Raw genomic sequence first — 17234 nt, forward strand, 5'->3', positions numbered from 1 at the left:
TATAGAATCTTTCACAAGCTCAGGATGCCTCAATGTACTTAAAGGCCAATTTAAGAGTTTTTGGCAGTGTAGCACTGTTTTAATGTAGATGTCCTTTCAAACTGACCTCTGATCAAGCTTATGATCATCTGGCCTTAATATAATATTTTGTGGTATGTGTAAATTCTAGTATTAATTGTTCCTGTGAACTGTTGTTTCAGCATATTGCAGATGCCCGATAAACCTGGGCAGAATGGCCTGTTTCTGTCTGATAAACCTGGGCAGAATGGTCTGTTTCTGTCTGATAAACCTGGGCGGAATGGCCTGTTTCTGTCTGATAAACCTGGGCAGAATGGCCTGTTTCTGTCTGATAAACCTGGGCAGAATGGTCTGTTTCTGTCTGATAAACCTGGGCAGAATGGTCTGTTTCTGTCTGATAAACCTGGGCAGAATGGCCAGTTTCTGCCTGATAAACCTGGGCGGAATGGCCTGTTTCTGTCTGATAAACCTGGGCAGAATGGCCTGTTTCTGTCTGATAAACCTGGGCGGAATGGTCTGTTTCTGTCTGATAAACCTGGGCGGAATGGCCTGTTTCTGTCTGATAAACCTGGGCGGAATGGCCTGTTTCTGTCTGATAAACCTGGGCAGAATGGTCTGTTTCTGTCTGATAAACCTGGGCAGAATGGTCTGTTTCTGTCTGATAAACCTGGGCGGAATGGCCTGTTTCTGTCTGATAAACCTGGGCGGAATGGCCTGTTTCTGTCTGATAAACCTGGGCAGAATGGCCTGTTTCTGTCTGATAAACCTGGGCGGAATGGTCTGTTTCTGTCTGATAAACCTGGGCGGAATGGCCTGTTTCTGTCTGATAAACCTGGGCAGAATGGCCTGTTTCTGTCTGATAAACCTGGGCGGAATGGCCTGTTTCTGTCCGATAAACCTGGGCAGAATGGTCTGTTTCTGTCTGATAAACCTGGGCGGAATGGCCTGTTTCTGTCTGATAAACCTGGGCAGAATGGTCTGTTTCTGTCTGATAAACCTGGGCAGAATGGTCTGTTTCTGTCTGATAAACCTGGGCGGAATGGCCTGTTTCTGTCTGATAAACCTGGGCGGAATGGCCTGTTTCTGTCTGATAAACCTGGGCAGAATGGCCAGTTACTGTCTGATAAACCTGGGCGGAATGGCCTGTTTCTGTCTGATAAACCTGGGCGGAATGGCCTGTTTCTGTCTGATAAACCTGGGCGGAATGGCCTGTTTCTGTCTGATAAACCTGGGCGGAATGGCCTGTTTCTGTCTGATAAACCTGGGCAGAATGGCCAGTTACTGTCTGATAAACCTGGGCGGAATGGCCTGTTTCTGTCTGATAAACCTGGGCGGAATGGCCTGTTTCTGTCTGATAAACCTGGGCAGAATGGCCGGTTTCTGTCTGATAAACCTGGGCAGAATGGCCTGTTTCTGTCTGATAAACCTGGGCGGAATGGCCTGTTTCTGTCTGATAAACCTGGGCGGAATGGCCTGTTTCTGTCTGATAAACCTGGGCGGAATGGCCTGTTTCTGTCTGATAAACCTGGGCAGAATGGCCTGTTTCTGTCTGATAAACCTGGGCAGAATGGCCTGTTTCTGTCCAGTGAAATTCCATCTAAGTGATACAAGGTGATGAGCTGAGGGTTGGGGTGCCTTTCTAACAGTGACTGTGTTTACACCCCCTGTGCCGTGCGGAATGAGTCCACGTCAGATCCTGGAAGTGTCAGTGATCTGCTCTTAACCATCAACGAGGAGGTGCGGGGGAGCAAACTGTCCTATCAGAAAGGGCAGGAGGGTGGGGCGGCAGGGGTGAGAGGGAAGGAAAGAGAATGAAAAGCCAAACTCTCCTCTTTGTTGATTTTAAAGCCACCCCAACAAGGAGAGGGACTTCACGTTTTCGCGCAACATCTCCACGTCAAGCCTGGGATCGCTCATGTCCCACCATCACAGCCAGAACCACATCGCTCCGACCTCTGACCCCTCAGTCACCCAGCCACTGATGGAGGAGAATCCCGACAACGAGACCAAAGTGACCGTCGACAGTGGCGAGGTCAGTCGGGTTTAGGGGATTCTCATTTTTTGCTGTGTTCCGGGCAGATCTTGTCCAGGTTTAAGCTCAGTTCCTGAAACCACAGAGACTTAAGGAGCAGTCATTGGGCCCTCAGATACTAGCTGTTGTAGCTCTGAGCAAAACGTCAGTTCCTGCCTTTGTGCTGAGTTCAACGACTTGGAGGTGGACGGAAGGTCACATTGATCCTGAACAGAGACGATTTCCAAGGATGTTGTCAGAAATTGAAAGTTTTAGATGTGAAAAAGCTGGATAGGATAGGGATGGAGAAGGCTAAAGGGAGATTTGCTTTCCACAAAACAGATTGTAAGAGCATTTACAAGGAGATGCAGAGAGTAGGTCAAGTAAACATTGGTCCCGTTGAAGCACAGTCAGGACAAATTAGCCTATCCCCACAACCCCACCTAACCTGGATGTGTCTGGACTGTGGGAGGAAACCGGAGCAAACACGGGGCGAAAGTGCAAACTCCACACAGCCTGTTACCCGAGGCCGGAATTGAACCCAGGAGCCTGGCACTGTGAGGCTGCAGTGCACTGTGCCACCGTGCTACCCCTTGTTTAATTCACCATCCAAGGGCAGAGCGACTGTTGGGAAGTTAATATAGGATGGTGGTGTAGTGGTGATTTGTTATGACAGAGACATTGAACACATATTAAACACCAGTTCCACACCAGATACAGAGGGTAACATAAGGGCCAATTAAGGTAATAAATAGCAGCAGAGAAAAAGTACTGGAGAAACTTAAGAGACTGAAATCTCATCGCCCACGTCCTTTACTCATTGCAGATTTGACGAATGAGAGACAACTTTATTGAGACATATCGGATTCTCACAGAGCTTGACAGGGTCGATGCTGAGAGGATGCTTCCTAATATGGAAGAGTCTAGGACCAGAGGTCAGAATCTCAGAGTAAGGAGGTGCCCATTAGAGACAGAGATGAGGAGGAATTTCTTCTCTCAGAGGGTAGTGAATCTGTGGAATTCTTTACCACAGAGAGCTATAGAGGTTGGCTCGTTCAGTGTGTTCCACGCTGAGATAGATTTTTAATCAGTAAGTGAATCGAGTGTTATGGGGATAAGGCAGAAAAGTGGAGTTGAGAATTATCGTTTTAGATCAGTCATGATCTCATTGAATGGTGGAGCAAAGATAGCCACAGAGATAGTGACTAGAATTTCCAAAATATAACATTACTATTCAAGAAAAGACGGAGGGAAGAGGTTTTGGGGAGACCACATCTGGAATATTGTGCGCTGTTTTAGTCTCCGTATTTAAGAAAGGATATACTCACATTGCAGGTATACTCGCATTGCAGATATACTCGCATTGTAGATATACTCGCATTGCAGATATACCCGCATTGCAGATACACTCTCATTGCAGATATACTCGCATTGCAGATATACTCGCATTGCAGATATACTCACATTGCAGGTATACTCGCATTGCAGATATACTCACATTGCAGATATACTCACATTGCAGGTATACTCGCATTGCAGATCTACTCTCATTACAGATATACTCACATTGCAGATATACTCGCATTGCAGGTATACTCACATTGCAGGTATACTCGCATTGCAGATATACTCGCATTGTAGATATACTCGCATTGCAGATATACCCGCATTGCAGATACACTCTCATTGCAGATATACTCGCATTGCAGATATACTCGCATTGCAGATATACTCACATTGCAGGTATACTCGCATTGCAGATATACTCGCATTGCAGATATACTCGCATTGCAGATATACTCGCATTGCAGATATACTCACATTGCAGATATACTCGCATTGCAGATATACTCGCATTGCAGATATACTCGCATTGCAGATATACTCGCATTGCAGATATACTCGCATTGCAGATATACTCGCATTGCAGATATACTCACATTGTAGATATACTTGCATTGCAGATATACTCGCATTGCAGATATACTCACATTGCAGGTATACTCGCATTGCAGATATACACGCATTGCAGATATACTCGCATTGCAGATATACTCGCATTGCAGATATACTCACATTGTAGATATACTCACATTGTAGATATACTCGCATTGCAGATATACTCGCATTGCAGATATACTCGCATTGCAGGTATACTGTCATTGCAGATATACTCACATTGTAGATATACTCACATTGTAGATATACTCACATTGTAGATATACTCGCATTGCAGATATACTTGCATTGCAGATATACTCGCATTGCAGGTATACTGTCATTGCAGATATACTCGCATTGCAGGTATACTGTCATTGCAGATATACTCGCATTGCAGATATACTCACATTGGAGATATACTCACATTGCAGATATACTCGCATTGCAGGTATACTCACATTGCAGATATACTCGCATTGCAGATATACTCGCATTGCAGATAGACTTGCACTACAGATATACTCGCATTGCAGATATACTCGCATTGCAGATATACTCGCATTGCAGATATACTCGCATTGCAGGAATACTCGCATTGCAGATATACTCGCATTGCAGATATACTCGCATTGCAGATATACTCACATTGCAGATATACTCGCATTGCAGGTATACTCACATTGCAGGTATACTCGCATTGCAGATATACTCGCATTGCATCTATACTCGCATTGTAGATATACTCGCATTGTAGATATACTCGCATTGTAGATGTACTCGCATTGCAGATATACTCGCATTGTAGATATATTCACATTGCAGGTATACTCGCATTGCAGGAATACTCGCATTGCAGATATACTCGCATTGCAGATATACTCGCATTGTCGATATACTCGCATTGTAGATATACTCGCATTGCAGATATACTCGCATTGCAGATATACTCACATTGCAGGTATACTCGCATTGCAGATATACTCGCATTGCAGATAAACTCGCATTGTAGATATACTCGCATTGCAGATATACTCGCATTGCAGGTATACTCACATTGCAGGTATACTCGCATTGCAGATATACTCGCATTGCAGCTATACTCGCATTGTAGATATACTCGCATTGTAGATGTACTCGCATTGCAGATATACTCGCATTGTAGATATATTCACATTGCAGGTATACTCGCATTGCAGATATACTCGCATTGCAGATATACTCGCATTGCAGATATACTCACATTGCAGATATTACCTCATTGCAGGTATACTCGCATTGCAGATATATTCGCATTGCAGATATACTGTCATTGCAGATATACTGTCATTGCAGATATACTCACATTGCAGATATACTCTCATTGCAGATCTACTCTCATTACAGATATACTCGCATTGCAGGTATACTCGCATTGCAGATATACTCACATTGCAGATCTACTCTCATTACAGATATACTCGCATTGCAGGTATACTCGCATTGCAGATATACTCACATTGCAGGTATACTTGCATTGCAGATATACTGTCATTGCAGGTATACTCACATTGCAGATATACTCACATTGCAGAATACTCACATTGCAGAATACTCGCATTGCAGATATACTGTCATTGCAGATATACTCACATTGCAGATATACTCACATTGCAGATATACTGTCATTGCAGATATACTCACATTGCAGATATACTCACATTGCAGATATACTCGCATTACAGATATACTGTCATTGCAGATATACTCGCATTGCAGATATACTCACATTGCAGATCTACTCTCATTACAGATATACTTGCATTGCAGGTATACTCGCATTGCAGGTATACTCGCATTGCAGGTATACTCGCATTGAAGGTATACTCGCATTGAAGGTGGTACAACAAAGATTCACTCAATTGATCCCTGAGTTCGGGGAGTTTTTGGTGTTTGGAAGATTGAGAGGTGATCCCATTGAAACATACAAGATTCGGAAGGGGCTTGATAGTGTGGATATTGAGAAATTGTTTCCCCTGACTGGGCAGCCCAGAGCGAAGGGGGCACATTCTCAGAATAAGGGGCCAATTATATCGGGCTGAGATGAGAAATTTATTTACAATTTATTATTGTCACAAGTAGGCTTGCATTAACACTACAATGAAGTTACTGTGAAAATCCCCTAGTCGCCACATTCCGGCGCCTGTTCGGGTACACAGAGGGAAAATTCAGAATGTCCAATTCACCTAACAGCCCGTCTTTCGGGCTTGTGGGAGAAACCGGAGCACCCGGAGGAAACCCACGCAGACACGGGGAGAACATGCAGATTCCGCGCAGACAGTGACTCAAGCTGGGAAATAACCCCGGGTTCCCAGCGCTGTGAAGCAACAGTGCTAACCACAGTGCTGCTGTGCCGTCAATGTATTCACCGATAGGGTTGCAAATCTTTGGAACCTCGCCTTCAGAGGGGTTTGGATGCTCCATCATTAAATATATTTAAGGTTGATATTGACAGAGTTTTGGTGTCTCGGGGAATTAAGGCATGTGGGGAGCAGGTCGGAAAGTTGAGTTGAAGCTTAAAGTCAGCCATCATCGTAAAACCGGCTCAATGGGCCATGTGTTCTACTCCTGTTCCTGTTTCTTATGGTCAGTTTCTATCTCCCTGTGCCCTCTCTCTCCTTACCCTCTAACTGGTCTCCCTATCTGTGTCTCCCACAATAAATGCCACTGACTCTCTTCCACTCTGTCTCGCTTTTAAGCGCTCTCTCTTTCTCTCTCCATCTGTCTCTCCCCTCTCTTTCTCTTCCTTCTCTTTCTCTCTCCCCTCTCTTTCTCTCTCTCTCTCTCTCTCTCCTCTCCTGATAACTTGTCAGATTCTGCCTAAAACAGGTTTTTCCACTCTCAAAAAGAATGTCCAATCTCCGTACCCCATCTCGGCAGCAAGCTTTATCTTCTCTTCTGTGGATCCTGTTAACGTTTTGAGGTTCTCTCACTCTCTCTGTCCTCCCGCCCTTCAATCCGTTTCAGCTGATAACCTGACAAGCCTCTGACTGTAACCTGTTTCTCCGCCTCTTACAGAAAGAATGTCCACTATCCGCAGAGATGACCAGATCAAGGTCAAAGCACGAACTCAAGCTCCTGGAGAAAATCCCATTCAATGCAGAGGCCACAGTTGTACTCGTAGGTATGAGACACACTTGCATTCTCATTTTCATTTGTTTTTTTTAAAAAAAACATACCTTTTTTAAAATTTAGAGTACCCAATTATTTATTTTTCCAATTATGGGGCAAGTTAGCGTGGCCAATCCACCTACCCTGCCCATCTTTGGGTGTGGGGGCGAAACCCACGCAGACACGGGGAGAATGTGCAAACTCCACACAGACAGTGCCGCAGGGCTGGGATTCGAAACCGGGTCCTCAGCGCCCCAGGCAGCAATGCTAACCATTGTGCTGCCCCTCATTTCCATTTGTAATTATCTCCTTGGTTCAGACGCTGACTGAAATGCTGGCTTTTTTCAGCAACTGGGGCTCTTTGCTTTTAGTAATTATCTCTTGCTTGGAGCCACTGTGACTTGTTCCCTGACAGTTAAAACCACCTGCCATCCCCCCGGGAAATGCCTTTAGATATATGCAGGTGAGGGCTTTTGTGAGGCGACAGGTGAGGGAATTCCCGTTGCTCCCGGCACAAGAAGTTCAAGATAGGGTGATCTCGGGTGTATGGGTCGGGGAGGGCAAGGTGTCGGAAATACACCAGGAGATGAAAGAAGAGGTGGAAGCGCTGGTGGAAGAGTTGAAGGGTAAATGGGAGGAGGAGCTGGGGAAGGAGATCGAGGAAGGTCTGTGGGCTGATGCCGTAGGTAGGGTTAATTCCTCCTCCTCGTGTGCCAGGCTCAGCCTGATACAATTTAAGGTGGTCCACAGAGCGCACTTGACGGGGGCGAGGTTGAGTAGGTTCTTTGGGGTAGAGGACAGATGTGGAAGGTGCTCAGAGAGCCCGGCGAACCATGTCCATATGTTTTGGTCATGCCCGGCACTGGAGGGGTTCTGGAGAGGACTGGCGGGAGCAATATCTCAGGTGGTGAAAGTCCGGGTCAAGCCAAGCTGGGGGCTAGCAATATTTGGAGTAGTGGACGAACCGGGAGTGCAGGAGGCGAAAGAGGCCGGCATTCTGGCCTTTGCGTCCCTAGTAGCCTGGCGAAGGATCTTGCTAATGTGGAAGGAGGCGAAGCCCCCCAGCCTGGAGGCCTGGATAAATGATATGGCTGGGTTCATAAAGTTGGAGAGGATTAAGTTCGCCTTGAGAGGGTCTGCGCAGGGGTTCTACAGGCGGTGGCAACCGTTCCTAGACTATCTCGCGGAGCGTTAGAGGAAGGTCGGTCAGCAGCAGCAGCAACCTTGGGGAGGGTGTGGGGGGGGGGGGAACATCCTGGAAGGGGGGGGGGAAGGGGGGACTGCCTGGGAGGGTGGATGAGCAAGAGATAACATGAAGGGTTGGGGAAACTGGCACGTACGGGTGAGGGCCAGTGTACAAAGCTGTGTAAATATATCATTTTGCCATGTATATATCTTGCTCTGCGCCATTTCTCTTTTTTTTTGTTACGGTGGGGGGGGTTTATTGTTTGTAAGGGAGAAAAATTGTGTTAAAAACTTTAATAAATATATATATATTTTTTTTAAACCACCTGCCACACCCCGAATCATCATAAACATGCAATTTATGGAGGCCGGTTTAGCCCAGTGGGCTAGACAGCTGATTCGTGATGCAGAGCGAGGCCAGCAGCGCGGGTTCAATCCCCCCACCGGCTGAGGTTATTCATGAAGGCTCCGCCTTCTCAACTTTGACCCTCGCCTAAGGTGTGGTGACCCTCAGGTTAAATCACCAACAGTCAGCTCTCCCCCATCCAAAGGGGAAAGCAGACTATGGTCGTCTGGGACTGTGACGATTTTACCTTTACAAACATACAACTTTCGGTCTCCTAATTTGAAAAAAAAGGATATAATTGTGTGGGAAACAGTTCAGAAAAATTCCACGAATGAAAGGTCCACTCATGAAGAAAGGTTGAATTCACTGGAGTTTTGAAGAATGAGAGGTGATCCGTTTGAACCGTGGAATCTCCTCAGAGGTCTTGGCAGGGTGGATGCTGAAAGGATGTTTTCCGTGGTGGGGGAGACTGGAATTAGAGATTAATACAGAGATCAGGGTTGTTAGTCTGTGGAATCCTCTGCCCCAGAAAGCAGTGGAGGCTGGGCCATTGCATTTATTCCAGGCTGAATTAGGTAGACTTTTGATGGACAAGGGAGGCAAGGTGAGGCAGACAGAAAATGAAAGCCATGATCTGAATGAATGACACCTGGCTGGAGGGGCTGAATAACCTACTCCTAAGTCCCAGGTTCCTACACCTTAAATCAATCAGGAAAGGCTTTCAAAATTCCAGTCTGGAAATGTGAATAGGAAAAAGCATACCCAAGAGGGACAGAACCACGTAATGGGAATGGAAGAGAGAGCATCGATGGAAAAGCATTCAGTTCATGGACCTACCCAGGAATTTGATGTGGACAGTGTGGAGAGAGCTTTACTCTGTATCTAACCCTATGCTGTACCTGTCCTGGGAGTGTTTGATGGGGACAGTGTAGAGGGAGCTTTACTCTGTATCTAACCCCGTGCTGTACCTGGCCTGGGAGTGTTTGATGGGGACAGTGTAGAGGGAGCTTTACTCTGTATCTAACCCCGTGCTGTACCTGTCCTGGGAGTGTTTGATGGGGACAGTGTAGAGAGAGCTTTACTCTGTATCTAACCCCGTGCTGTACCTGGCCTGGGAGTGTTTGATGGGGACAGTGTAGAGGGAGCTTTACTCTGTATCTAACCCCGTGCTGTACCTGGCCTGGGAGTGTTTGATGGGGACTGTGTAGAGGGAGCTTTACTCTGTATCTAACCCCGTGCTGTACCTGTCCTGGGAGTGTTTGATGGGGACAGTGTAGAGGGAGCTTTACTCTGTATCTAATCCCGTGCTGTACCTGTCCTGGGAGTGTTTGATGGGGACAGTGCAGAGGGAGCTTTACTCTGTATCTAACCCCGTGCTGTACCTGTCCTGGGAGTGTTCGATGGGGACAGTGTAGAGGGAGCTTTACCCTGTATCTAACCCCGTGCTGTACCTGTCCTGGGAGTGTTTGATGGGGACAGTGTAGAGGGAGCTTTACCCTGTATCTAACCCCGTGCTGTACCTGTCCTGGGAGTGTTTGATGGGGACAGTGTAGAATTGTAGAATGATGTAGAAGACGGGTATTCACCTATCGTGTCAATCAGCTCTTTTATATATAGGAACAAACAAGCAGAGAGCTGGAGCCGCCCATTCAGCCCCTCGAGCCTGCTCTGCCGTTCAATAAGATCATGGCTGATCGGATAGTAATCTGAAATCTTCATCCTTCCCACCCTCAGTAATCTATCACCCTCTTTCTCTCAAAAAATCTATCCACCTCTGTCTTAAAAATATTCCCAGGCTCTGATTCCACCACCCTTTGAGGAAGAGAGTTCCAAAATGCCATGACCCTCTGAGACCGGAATGAGTGACCCGCCCCCTATTTTTAAACAGTGACCCCCTGTTCTCGATTCTCCCACCAGAGGAAACATTCTCTCCACATCCATCCTGTCAATAGCCCTCAGGGTCGTTTATGTTTCAATCAAGTCGCCCCTTACACTTCTAAACACCAGCAAATCCAAGCCTTGCCTCTACAACCTTTCCTCGTAATAACAATCCGCCCATTCCAGGTATTAGTCTGGTAAACCTTCTCTGAACTGCTCCCAAGACAGTTGCATCTTTCCTTAAATAAGGAGACCAATACTGTTCACAATACTCCAGATGTGGTCTCACCAATGCCCTGTACAGCTGAAGCATAACCTCCCTACTTTTAGAATCAATTCACCTCAGAATAAATGGGTGGTACATTGGTTAGCACTGCTGCCTCACAGCTCCAGGTCCCGGGTTCAATTCCGGCCTCGAGTGACTGTCTGTGCGGAGTCTGCACTTTCTCCCCGTGTCTGCGTGGGTTTCCTCCGGGTGCTCCGGTTTCCTCCCACAGTCCAAAGATGTGCAGGTTAGGTGGATTGGCCATGATAAATTGCTCCTTAGTGTCCATAAAGGTTAGGTGGGGTTACCGGGTTACGGGGATGGGGTGGAGGTGTGGACTTAAGTGGGGTGCTCTTACCAAGGGCTGGTGCAGACTTCTTGGGCCGAATGGCCTCCTTCTGCACTGTAAATTCCATGATTCTATTCGCTTTCCTCATGGTTTGCTGCACCGTTTGGACTGCTGAACTTTTTGTGATTCATGCACAAGGTCACGCAGATCCCTCAGCTCTGCAATCTCTCATCAGTTAGATAATAAGCTTATTTTTTATTCCTCCTTCCAAAACGGACAACATCACAATTTCAAACATTATACTCCATTTTGCAGACCGTTGCCCACTCACTGAACCGATCTGTGTCTTTTTGTAGCTTCCTTATGTCCTCTTCACAACTTCCCCTCCTGCCTATCTGTTGTGTCATCAGTAAATTTAACAACCATCCCTCCAATCCCTACATCCCAGCCATTTAAGCAAATTGTAAACCGTTGAGGTCCCAGCCCTGATCCCTGTGACGCCCCACTTGTTACACCTTGCCACCCAGAAAATCACCCATTCTCTGCTTCCTATTAGCCAGCCGACCTTATATCTATGTAACCTTGATGTCCAATTTGATCCCACAGTCCAGCTTTTTTTCCCCTCATCCTATGATCCGTGAAAGTCAGTTTCAAGTGTGTGTCTCCTTGCCACGTGGCACAGTGTTTAGCACTATTGCTTCACAGCGCCAGGGACCCGGGTTCAATTCCAGCCTTGCGTGGCTGTCTGTGGCATTTACGCATTCTCCCCGTGTCTGCGTGGTTTCCTCCGGGTGCTCCGGTTTTCTCCCCCAGTCCAAGGGTGCACAGGTGAGGTGGGGTTATGGGCATAGGGCGGGGGATTGGGCCTAGGTAGGGTGCTCTTTCAGAGGGCAGGTACAGCCTCGATAGGCCGAATGGCCTCCTTCTGCAATGTAGAGATTCTATAGAAAGTTCCTATGGTATCTGATTCTACAAAACCTCCTGGCAGTGTGTTCCAAATCACAGCAATGCCCATTATGAAGAATGTTCTGCCCATTTATCCTCCAGTTCTTTTGCCAATTAATAAAAATCTTTACGCCTTGTTTTCAACAAACTTGCCAGAAAAAAACATTTCTCGCAATCTGCTCAATTAAAACCCTTCACAGTTTTTCAACACCTCCAATAGGCTTATCCTTAATCTCCTCCTCAGAAAGGAAAGCAATCCCAGCTTCTCCATTCTCTCCACAAAACTGAAGTATCTGAACTTTGGTATCATCCCCGTAAAGCTCCACTGTACCCTCTGCAAGTCCTTGACATGTTTCCCAATGCGTGGTGCCCAGAATTGTTCATAATGCTGCTGATGGATAATCAGAGATAGATTTGGCATGATGTGATAACACCCCCAAGAGGACCACGCGGGACCATTAATCAATCTCCCTCGCCCCGGGGCTCGTAGAGTGCCAGTTCCCATGGTAGCGGACAAGGCCCGCCCAGCTGGGACTCATTAGTGAGCCTTTTAAGTGCTGCTGCCAGGCCCGGAGTGGGAATTCCGATATTCCTGGACTGGGACATTTGTGTTGTATTCTGCAGCTGCAGCTTTACCTTTTGCGTTCAGGTAAACCTGTTAAGCCTTCACCTTCGTGTCTCCTGGGTTACTGCATGTGACCTCCCTGTTTTTGTTTTGCGTGCCCCTATTTATAAAGGCCGGTATCCCATATGCTTTTTCCACTGCCTTATCAACATTTTATATGCCGGTTGGTCAGCATGTCGTGCTCATTGCGAATTGCCCTTGAGAAGGTGGTGGTGAGCTGCCACCTCGATCCGCTGCGGTCCCTGTGGCAATGCTGCTCCCACAGTGCTGGCAGGGAGCGGGTTACGGGACTTTGTCCCAGCGACAATATATTGTGTGTGAATGGCAATAAGAAGCCTCGGCTCCTTCCAGCGATTTGTGAATATGCAGCCCCAGGTCCTTCTGTGTTTGTACTTCCCTCAAAATACTACACTTTTAGAATGCACTGTTTGTCCAAATTGTTTCTCCCAAAGTTTATCCGTTCACACTTTTCCGTATTAAACTACACGGGCCGTGTACTTGCCCATTTCACCGCCTTGCCAGCAGCCTCCTGACTTCTGCTGCGATCCTGCCCACTCTTCAGTACCCTGTCATGTTTTGTATCATCCCCAAGCATTGAAATTGTATTCCCTACACCCAGGTTTAGGTCATTTGTATATAAACAAGAAAAGCAATGGGCCCAATCCTGACCCTTGGAGGATCGCAGTGAATCCATCTCTCCAGTCAGAGAGAAGCATTTGTTTACCAATACTCTGCCTCCTCCCCCTTAGCCAGTTTTGTACCCAATTATGTTGTATTTTAGCAAATGAAAGTCATTCCAGATAAATAACCACAACCCACCAACTAAATCAATCCGTATGTACGGTCTGGGTGGCACGGTGGCGCAGTGGGTTAGCACTGCTGCCTCACGGCGCCGAGGACCCGGTTCGATCCCAGCCCCGGGTCTCTGTCCATGTGGAGTTTGCACATTCTCCCCGTGTCTGTGTGGGTCTCACCCCCACAACCCAAAGGTGTGCAGCGTAGGTGAATTGACCACACTAAAGTGCACCTTAATTGGATAAAAAATTGGGCACTTTAAATTTAATGAAAGGAATGGCCTGGTTTGCCTTCAACACATCAATATTCATGTCCCTTTTTAATCCATGATTCAAGTGAGAATTAATTTTGTCCTTGTCCTTGTTCATGGTGTCCAGTAGTTCTTTCACTATTGATACTGGACTGATTGGCCTGCAGTTACCAGATTTAATCTTGATTGAACCAGGGCGTAACTTTTGGAATCCTCCAGTTCCCTGGTACCACTCACGTGGAGCTTGAGGGGAGTGAGTGGTTAACTGTGAGTGATGCCAACCTATTTAGCACCTTCTGTCCTCTCTCCCTCCTCTGCTGTGAATTAACTCCAACCTCTGTGAAAGCCAGATGCAAATCGCGGTCAAGCCCTTTGCTGAAAGGCGGAGCAGCAGAAGTCAGTCATTTGTCCCATTGAGTCTGCTCCGTCATTCAATCAGATCATGACTGGTGTGATAATCCTCAGTTCCACTTTCCCACCTGATCCCCATAACCCTCGATTCCCTCACTGATTAAAAATCTGTCTGTCTCAGCCTTGACCATCGTTAACGACCCAGCCTCTCCAGCTCTCTGCGGTAAAGAATTCCACAGATTCACTCCTCACTGAGGGAAGAAATTCCACCGCATCTGTTTTAAATGGACGACTCCTTACTCTTGAGATTTTGCCCTCTGGTCCTAACCTCTCCCACAAGAGAAAACAGCCTCTCAGCATCTACCCTGAAAATCAGATATGTCTCAATAAGGCTGGGCCTCATTCTTCTGAACACCAATTAAATCAAAAACAGCTGGAAAGGCAAATGGCTAGAATGACACAAAGAATCTACAGAGGTATAGAGGCAGATGGAATACAATATAGAAAAATGAGAAGTTGTGCACTTTGGTAGGTAGAATAAAGGAGCTGAATATTGGTTAAATGGAGAGAGACTGCAGAAAGCTGCAGTGCTGAGGGATCTGGGGGTACTCATGCATTAATCACAAAAAGCAATATGCAAGTTCAGCCAGAAATGGGGAAGGCTGATGGGATGTTGTCCATTATTCCAGAGGGAATGGATATAAAAATAGGGAAGTCTGCTAAAACTATACAAGACACGTGTTGGAATACTGTGAACAGTTTATCAAAGGAAAGATATCCTCGCATTGGAGGCAGCCCATAGGAGGTTCACAAAACATGTTCTGTTTCAGTCCCGATTCAGATACACGAATGCTTTCATTTTTAATATGCGTACAAAAGACTGGATTCCCTTTTCCATTCTTCAGAATCCTTTCACCCTCCTTATTCCTCCAGCTCCCTGTATTCTGCCTGATTTCTTCCCGAATTCTGTACCTGACATTTGTCATAAACTCCTGCTTTCCATTTTATGTTAATCTCTATTTTCTTTATCATCCAGGGTGCACTAGCTTTGGATCTCCCATATTTCCTTCCTATGAGAATACGCTTGGTTTGTACCTGGACGATCTCCTTTACTCCGTTTCTAACTTAAACGCGTGCCTGTCCTTTACTCTGAATCTAACCCTGTGCTGTACCTGCCCTGGGAGTGTTTGATGGGGACAGCGCAGAGGGAGCTTTACTCTGTATCTAACCCCGTGCTGTACCTGTCCTGGGAGTGTTTGATGGAGACAGTGTAGAGGGAGCTTTACTCTGTATCTAACCCCGTGCTGTACCTGTCCTGGGAGTGTTTGATGGGGACAGAGTAGAGGGAGCCATACTCTGTATCTAACCCCGTGCTGTACCTGTCCTGGGAGTGTTTGATGGGGACAGTGTAGAGGGAGCTTTCCTCTGTATCTAACCCCGTGCTGTACCTGTCCTGGGAGTGTTTGATGGGGACAGTGTAGAGGGAGCTTTACTCTGTATCTAACCCCGTGCAGTACCTGTCCTGGGAGTGTTTGATGGGGGCAGTGTAAAGGGAGCTTTACTCAGTATCTAACCCCGTGCTGTACCTGTCCTGGGAGTGTTTGATGGGGACAGTGTAGAGGGAGCTTTACTCAGTATCTAACCCCGTGCTGTACCTGTCCTGGGAGTGTTTGATGGGGACAGTGTAGAGGGAGCTTTACTCTGTATCTAACCCCGTGCAGTACCTGTCCTGGGAGTGTTTGATGGGGGCAGTGTAAAGGGAGCTTTACTCAGTATCTAACCCCGTGCTGTACCTGTCCTGGGAGTGTTTGATGGGGACGATGTAGAGGGAGCTTGACTCTGTATCTAACCCCATGCTGTACCTGTCCTGGGAGTGTTTCATGGGGACAGTGTAGAGGGAGCTTTACTCTGTATCTAACCCCGTGCTGTATCTGTCCTGGGAGTGTTTCATGGGGACAGTGTAGAGGGAGCTTTACTCTGTATCTAACCCCGTGCTGTACCTGTCCTGGGAGTGTTTGATGGGGACAGTGTAGAGGGAGCTTTACTCTGTATCTAACCCCGTGCTGTACCTGTCCTGGGAGTGTTTGATGGGGACAGTGTAGAGGGAGCTTTACTCTGTATCTAACCCCGTGCTGTACCTGTCCTGGGAGTGTTTGATGGGGACAGTGTAGAGGGAGCTTTACTCTGTATCTAACCCCGTGCTGTGCCTGTCCTGGGAGTGTTTGATGGGGACAGTGTAGAGGGAGCTTTACTCTGTATCTAATCCCGTGCTGTACCTGTCCTGGGAGTGTTTGATGGGGACAGTGTAGAGGGAGCTTTACTCTGTATCTAACCGCATGCTGTACCTGTCCTGGGAGTGTTTGATGGGGACAGTGTAGAGGGAGCTTTACTCTGTATCTAACCCCGTGCTGTACCTGTCCTGGGAGTGCTTGATGGGGACAGTGTGGAGGAAACACCTCTATAGCATGTTTCTCTTGCCTGTATTTCCTTCCTTCACACTTGAGGCACACTGTGATGGTGACATTGTCTTTTGTCTCTTCCAGGATGTGTTGAATTCCTGGACCATCCAACCATGGCATATGTGCGCTTGAAGACAGCTGTGGAGTTGGAGTCGGTGCTTGAGGTCCCTGTTCCAGTTCGGTTCCTCTTCATCTTGTTGGGACCAAGCAACAGCAACATGGACTATCATGAGATCGGCCGTTCCATCTCCACTTTGATGTCGGACAAGGTGAGCGTTTGGTACATGTGTGGAGAGTCACCCAGATTGAGGGATGGGGTCATTCATCTGTTTAAGTCATCAATCCAATCAGTCATGATCTCATTAAATGACGGAGCAGACTGAAAGGGCCGAATGGCCTACTTCTACTCCTGCGTCTTGTGGAGAAGTCGCCCTCTCTTTGCACGACAAATTTACAATGTTTATATCAAATCTGAGAGGATGTGTCTATTGGGAAAAGCTAGCAGAGCTGGAACCCCATTCTGTAGAAATGACAAAGTTGTTTGGTGCCCCGAAAGAGTTCTTGAATAGTATGAAGGAGTTTGATGAGATAGATGTAGAGACACATCAGGTGACACAGTGGTTAGCACTGCTGCCTCACAGCGCCGGGAGCCGGGTTTAAATCCAGCCTCGGCTGCCTGTGCGGAGTCTGCACGTTCCCCCCGTGTCTGCGTGGGTTTCCTCCGGGTGC

The 17234-nt window shown here is 47.1% G+C and overlaps 1 protein-coding gene across 1 annotated transcript in view; it reads left to right on the top strand.

The window, feature by feature from the left end:
- LOC140385965 (anion exchange protein 2-like) overlaps nt 1–17234 on the top strand; it is a gene marked incomplete at its 3' end in the record, with an annotated part of 360889 nt that overhangs the window by 305608 nt on the left and 38047 nt on the right. The window contains exons 10-12 of the mRNA XM_072468609.1: nt 1867–2050; nt 7025–7130; nt 16590–16774. Coding sequence (XP_072324710.1) covers nt 1867–2050; nt 7025–7130; nt 16590–16774 — 475 coding nt within the window. The remainder of the gene's footprint in view (nt 1–1866; nt 2051–7024; nt 7131–16589; nt 16775–17234) is intronic.

Source organism: Scyliorhinus torazame, chromosome 11, assembly GCF_047496885.1.
Source record: "Scyliorhinus torazame isolate Kashiwa2021f chromosome 11, sScyTor2.1, whole genome shotgun sequence".
In the NCBI taxonomy this organism is placed as follows: Eukaryota; Metazoa; Chordata; class Chondrichthyes; order Carcharhiniformes; family Scyliorhinidae; genus Scyliorhinus; species Scyliorhinus torazame.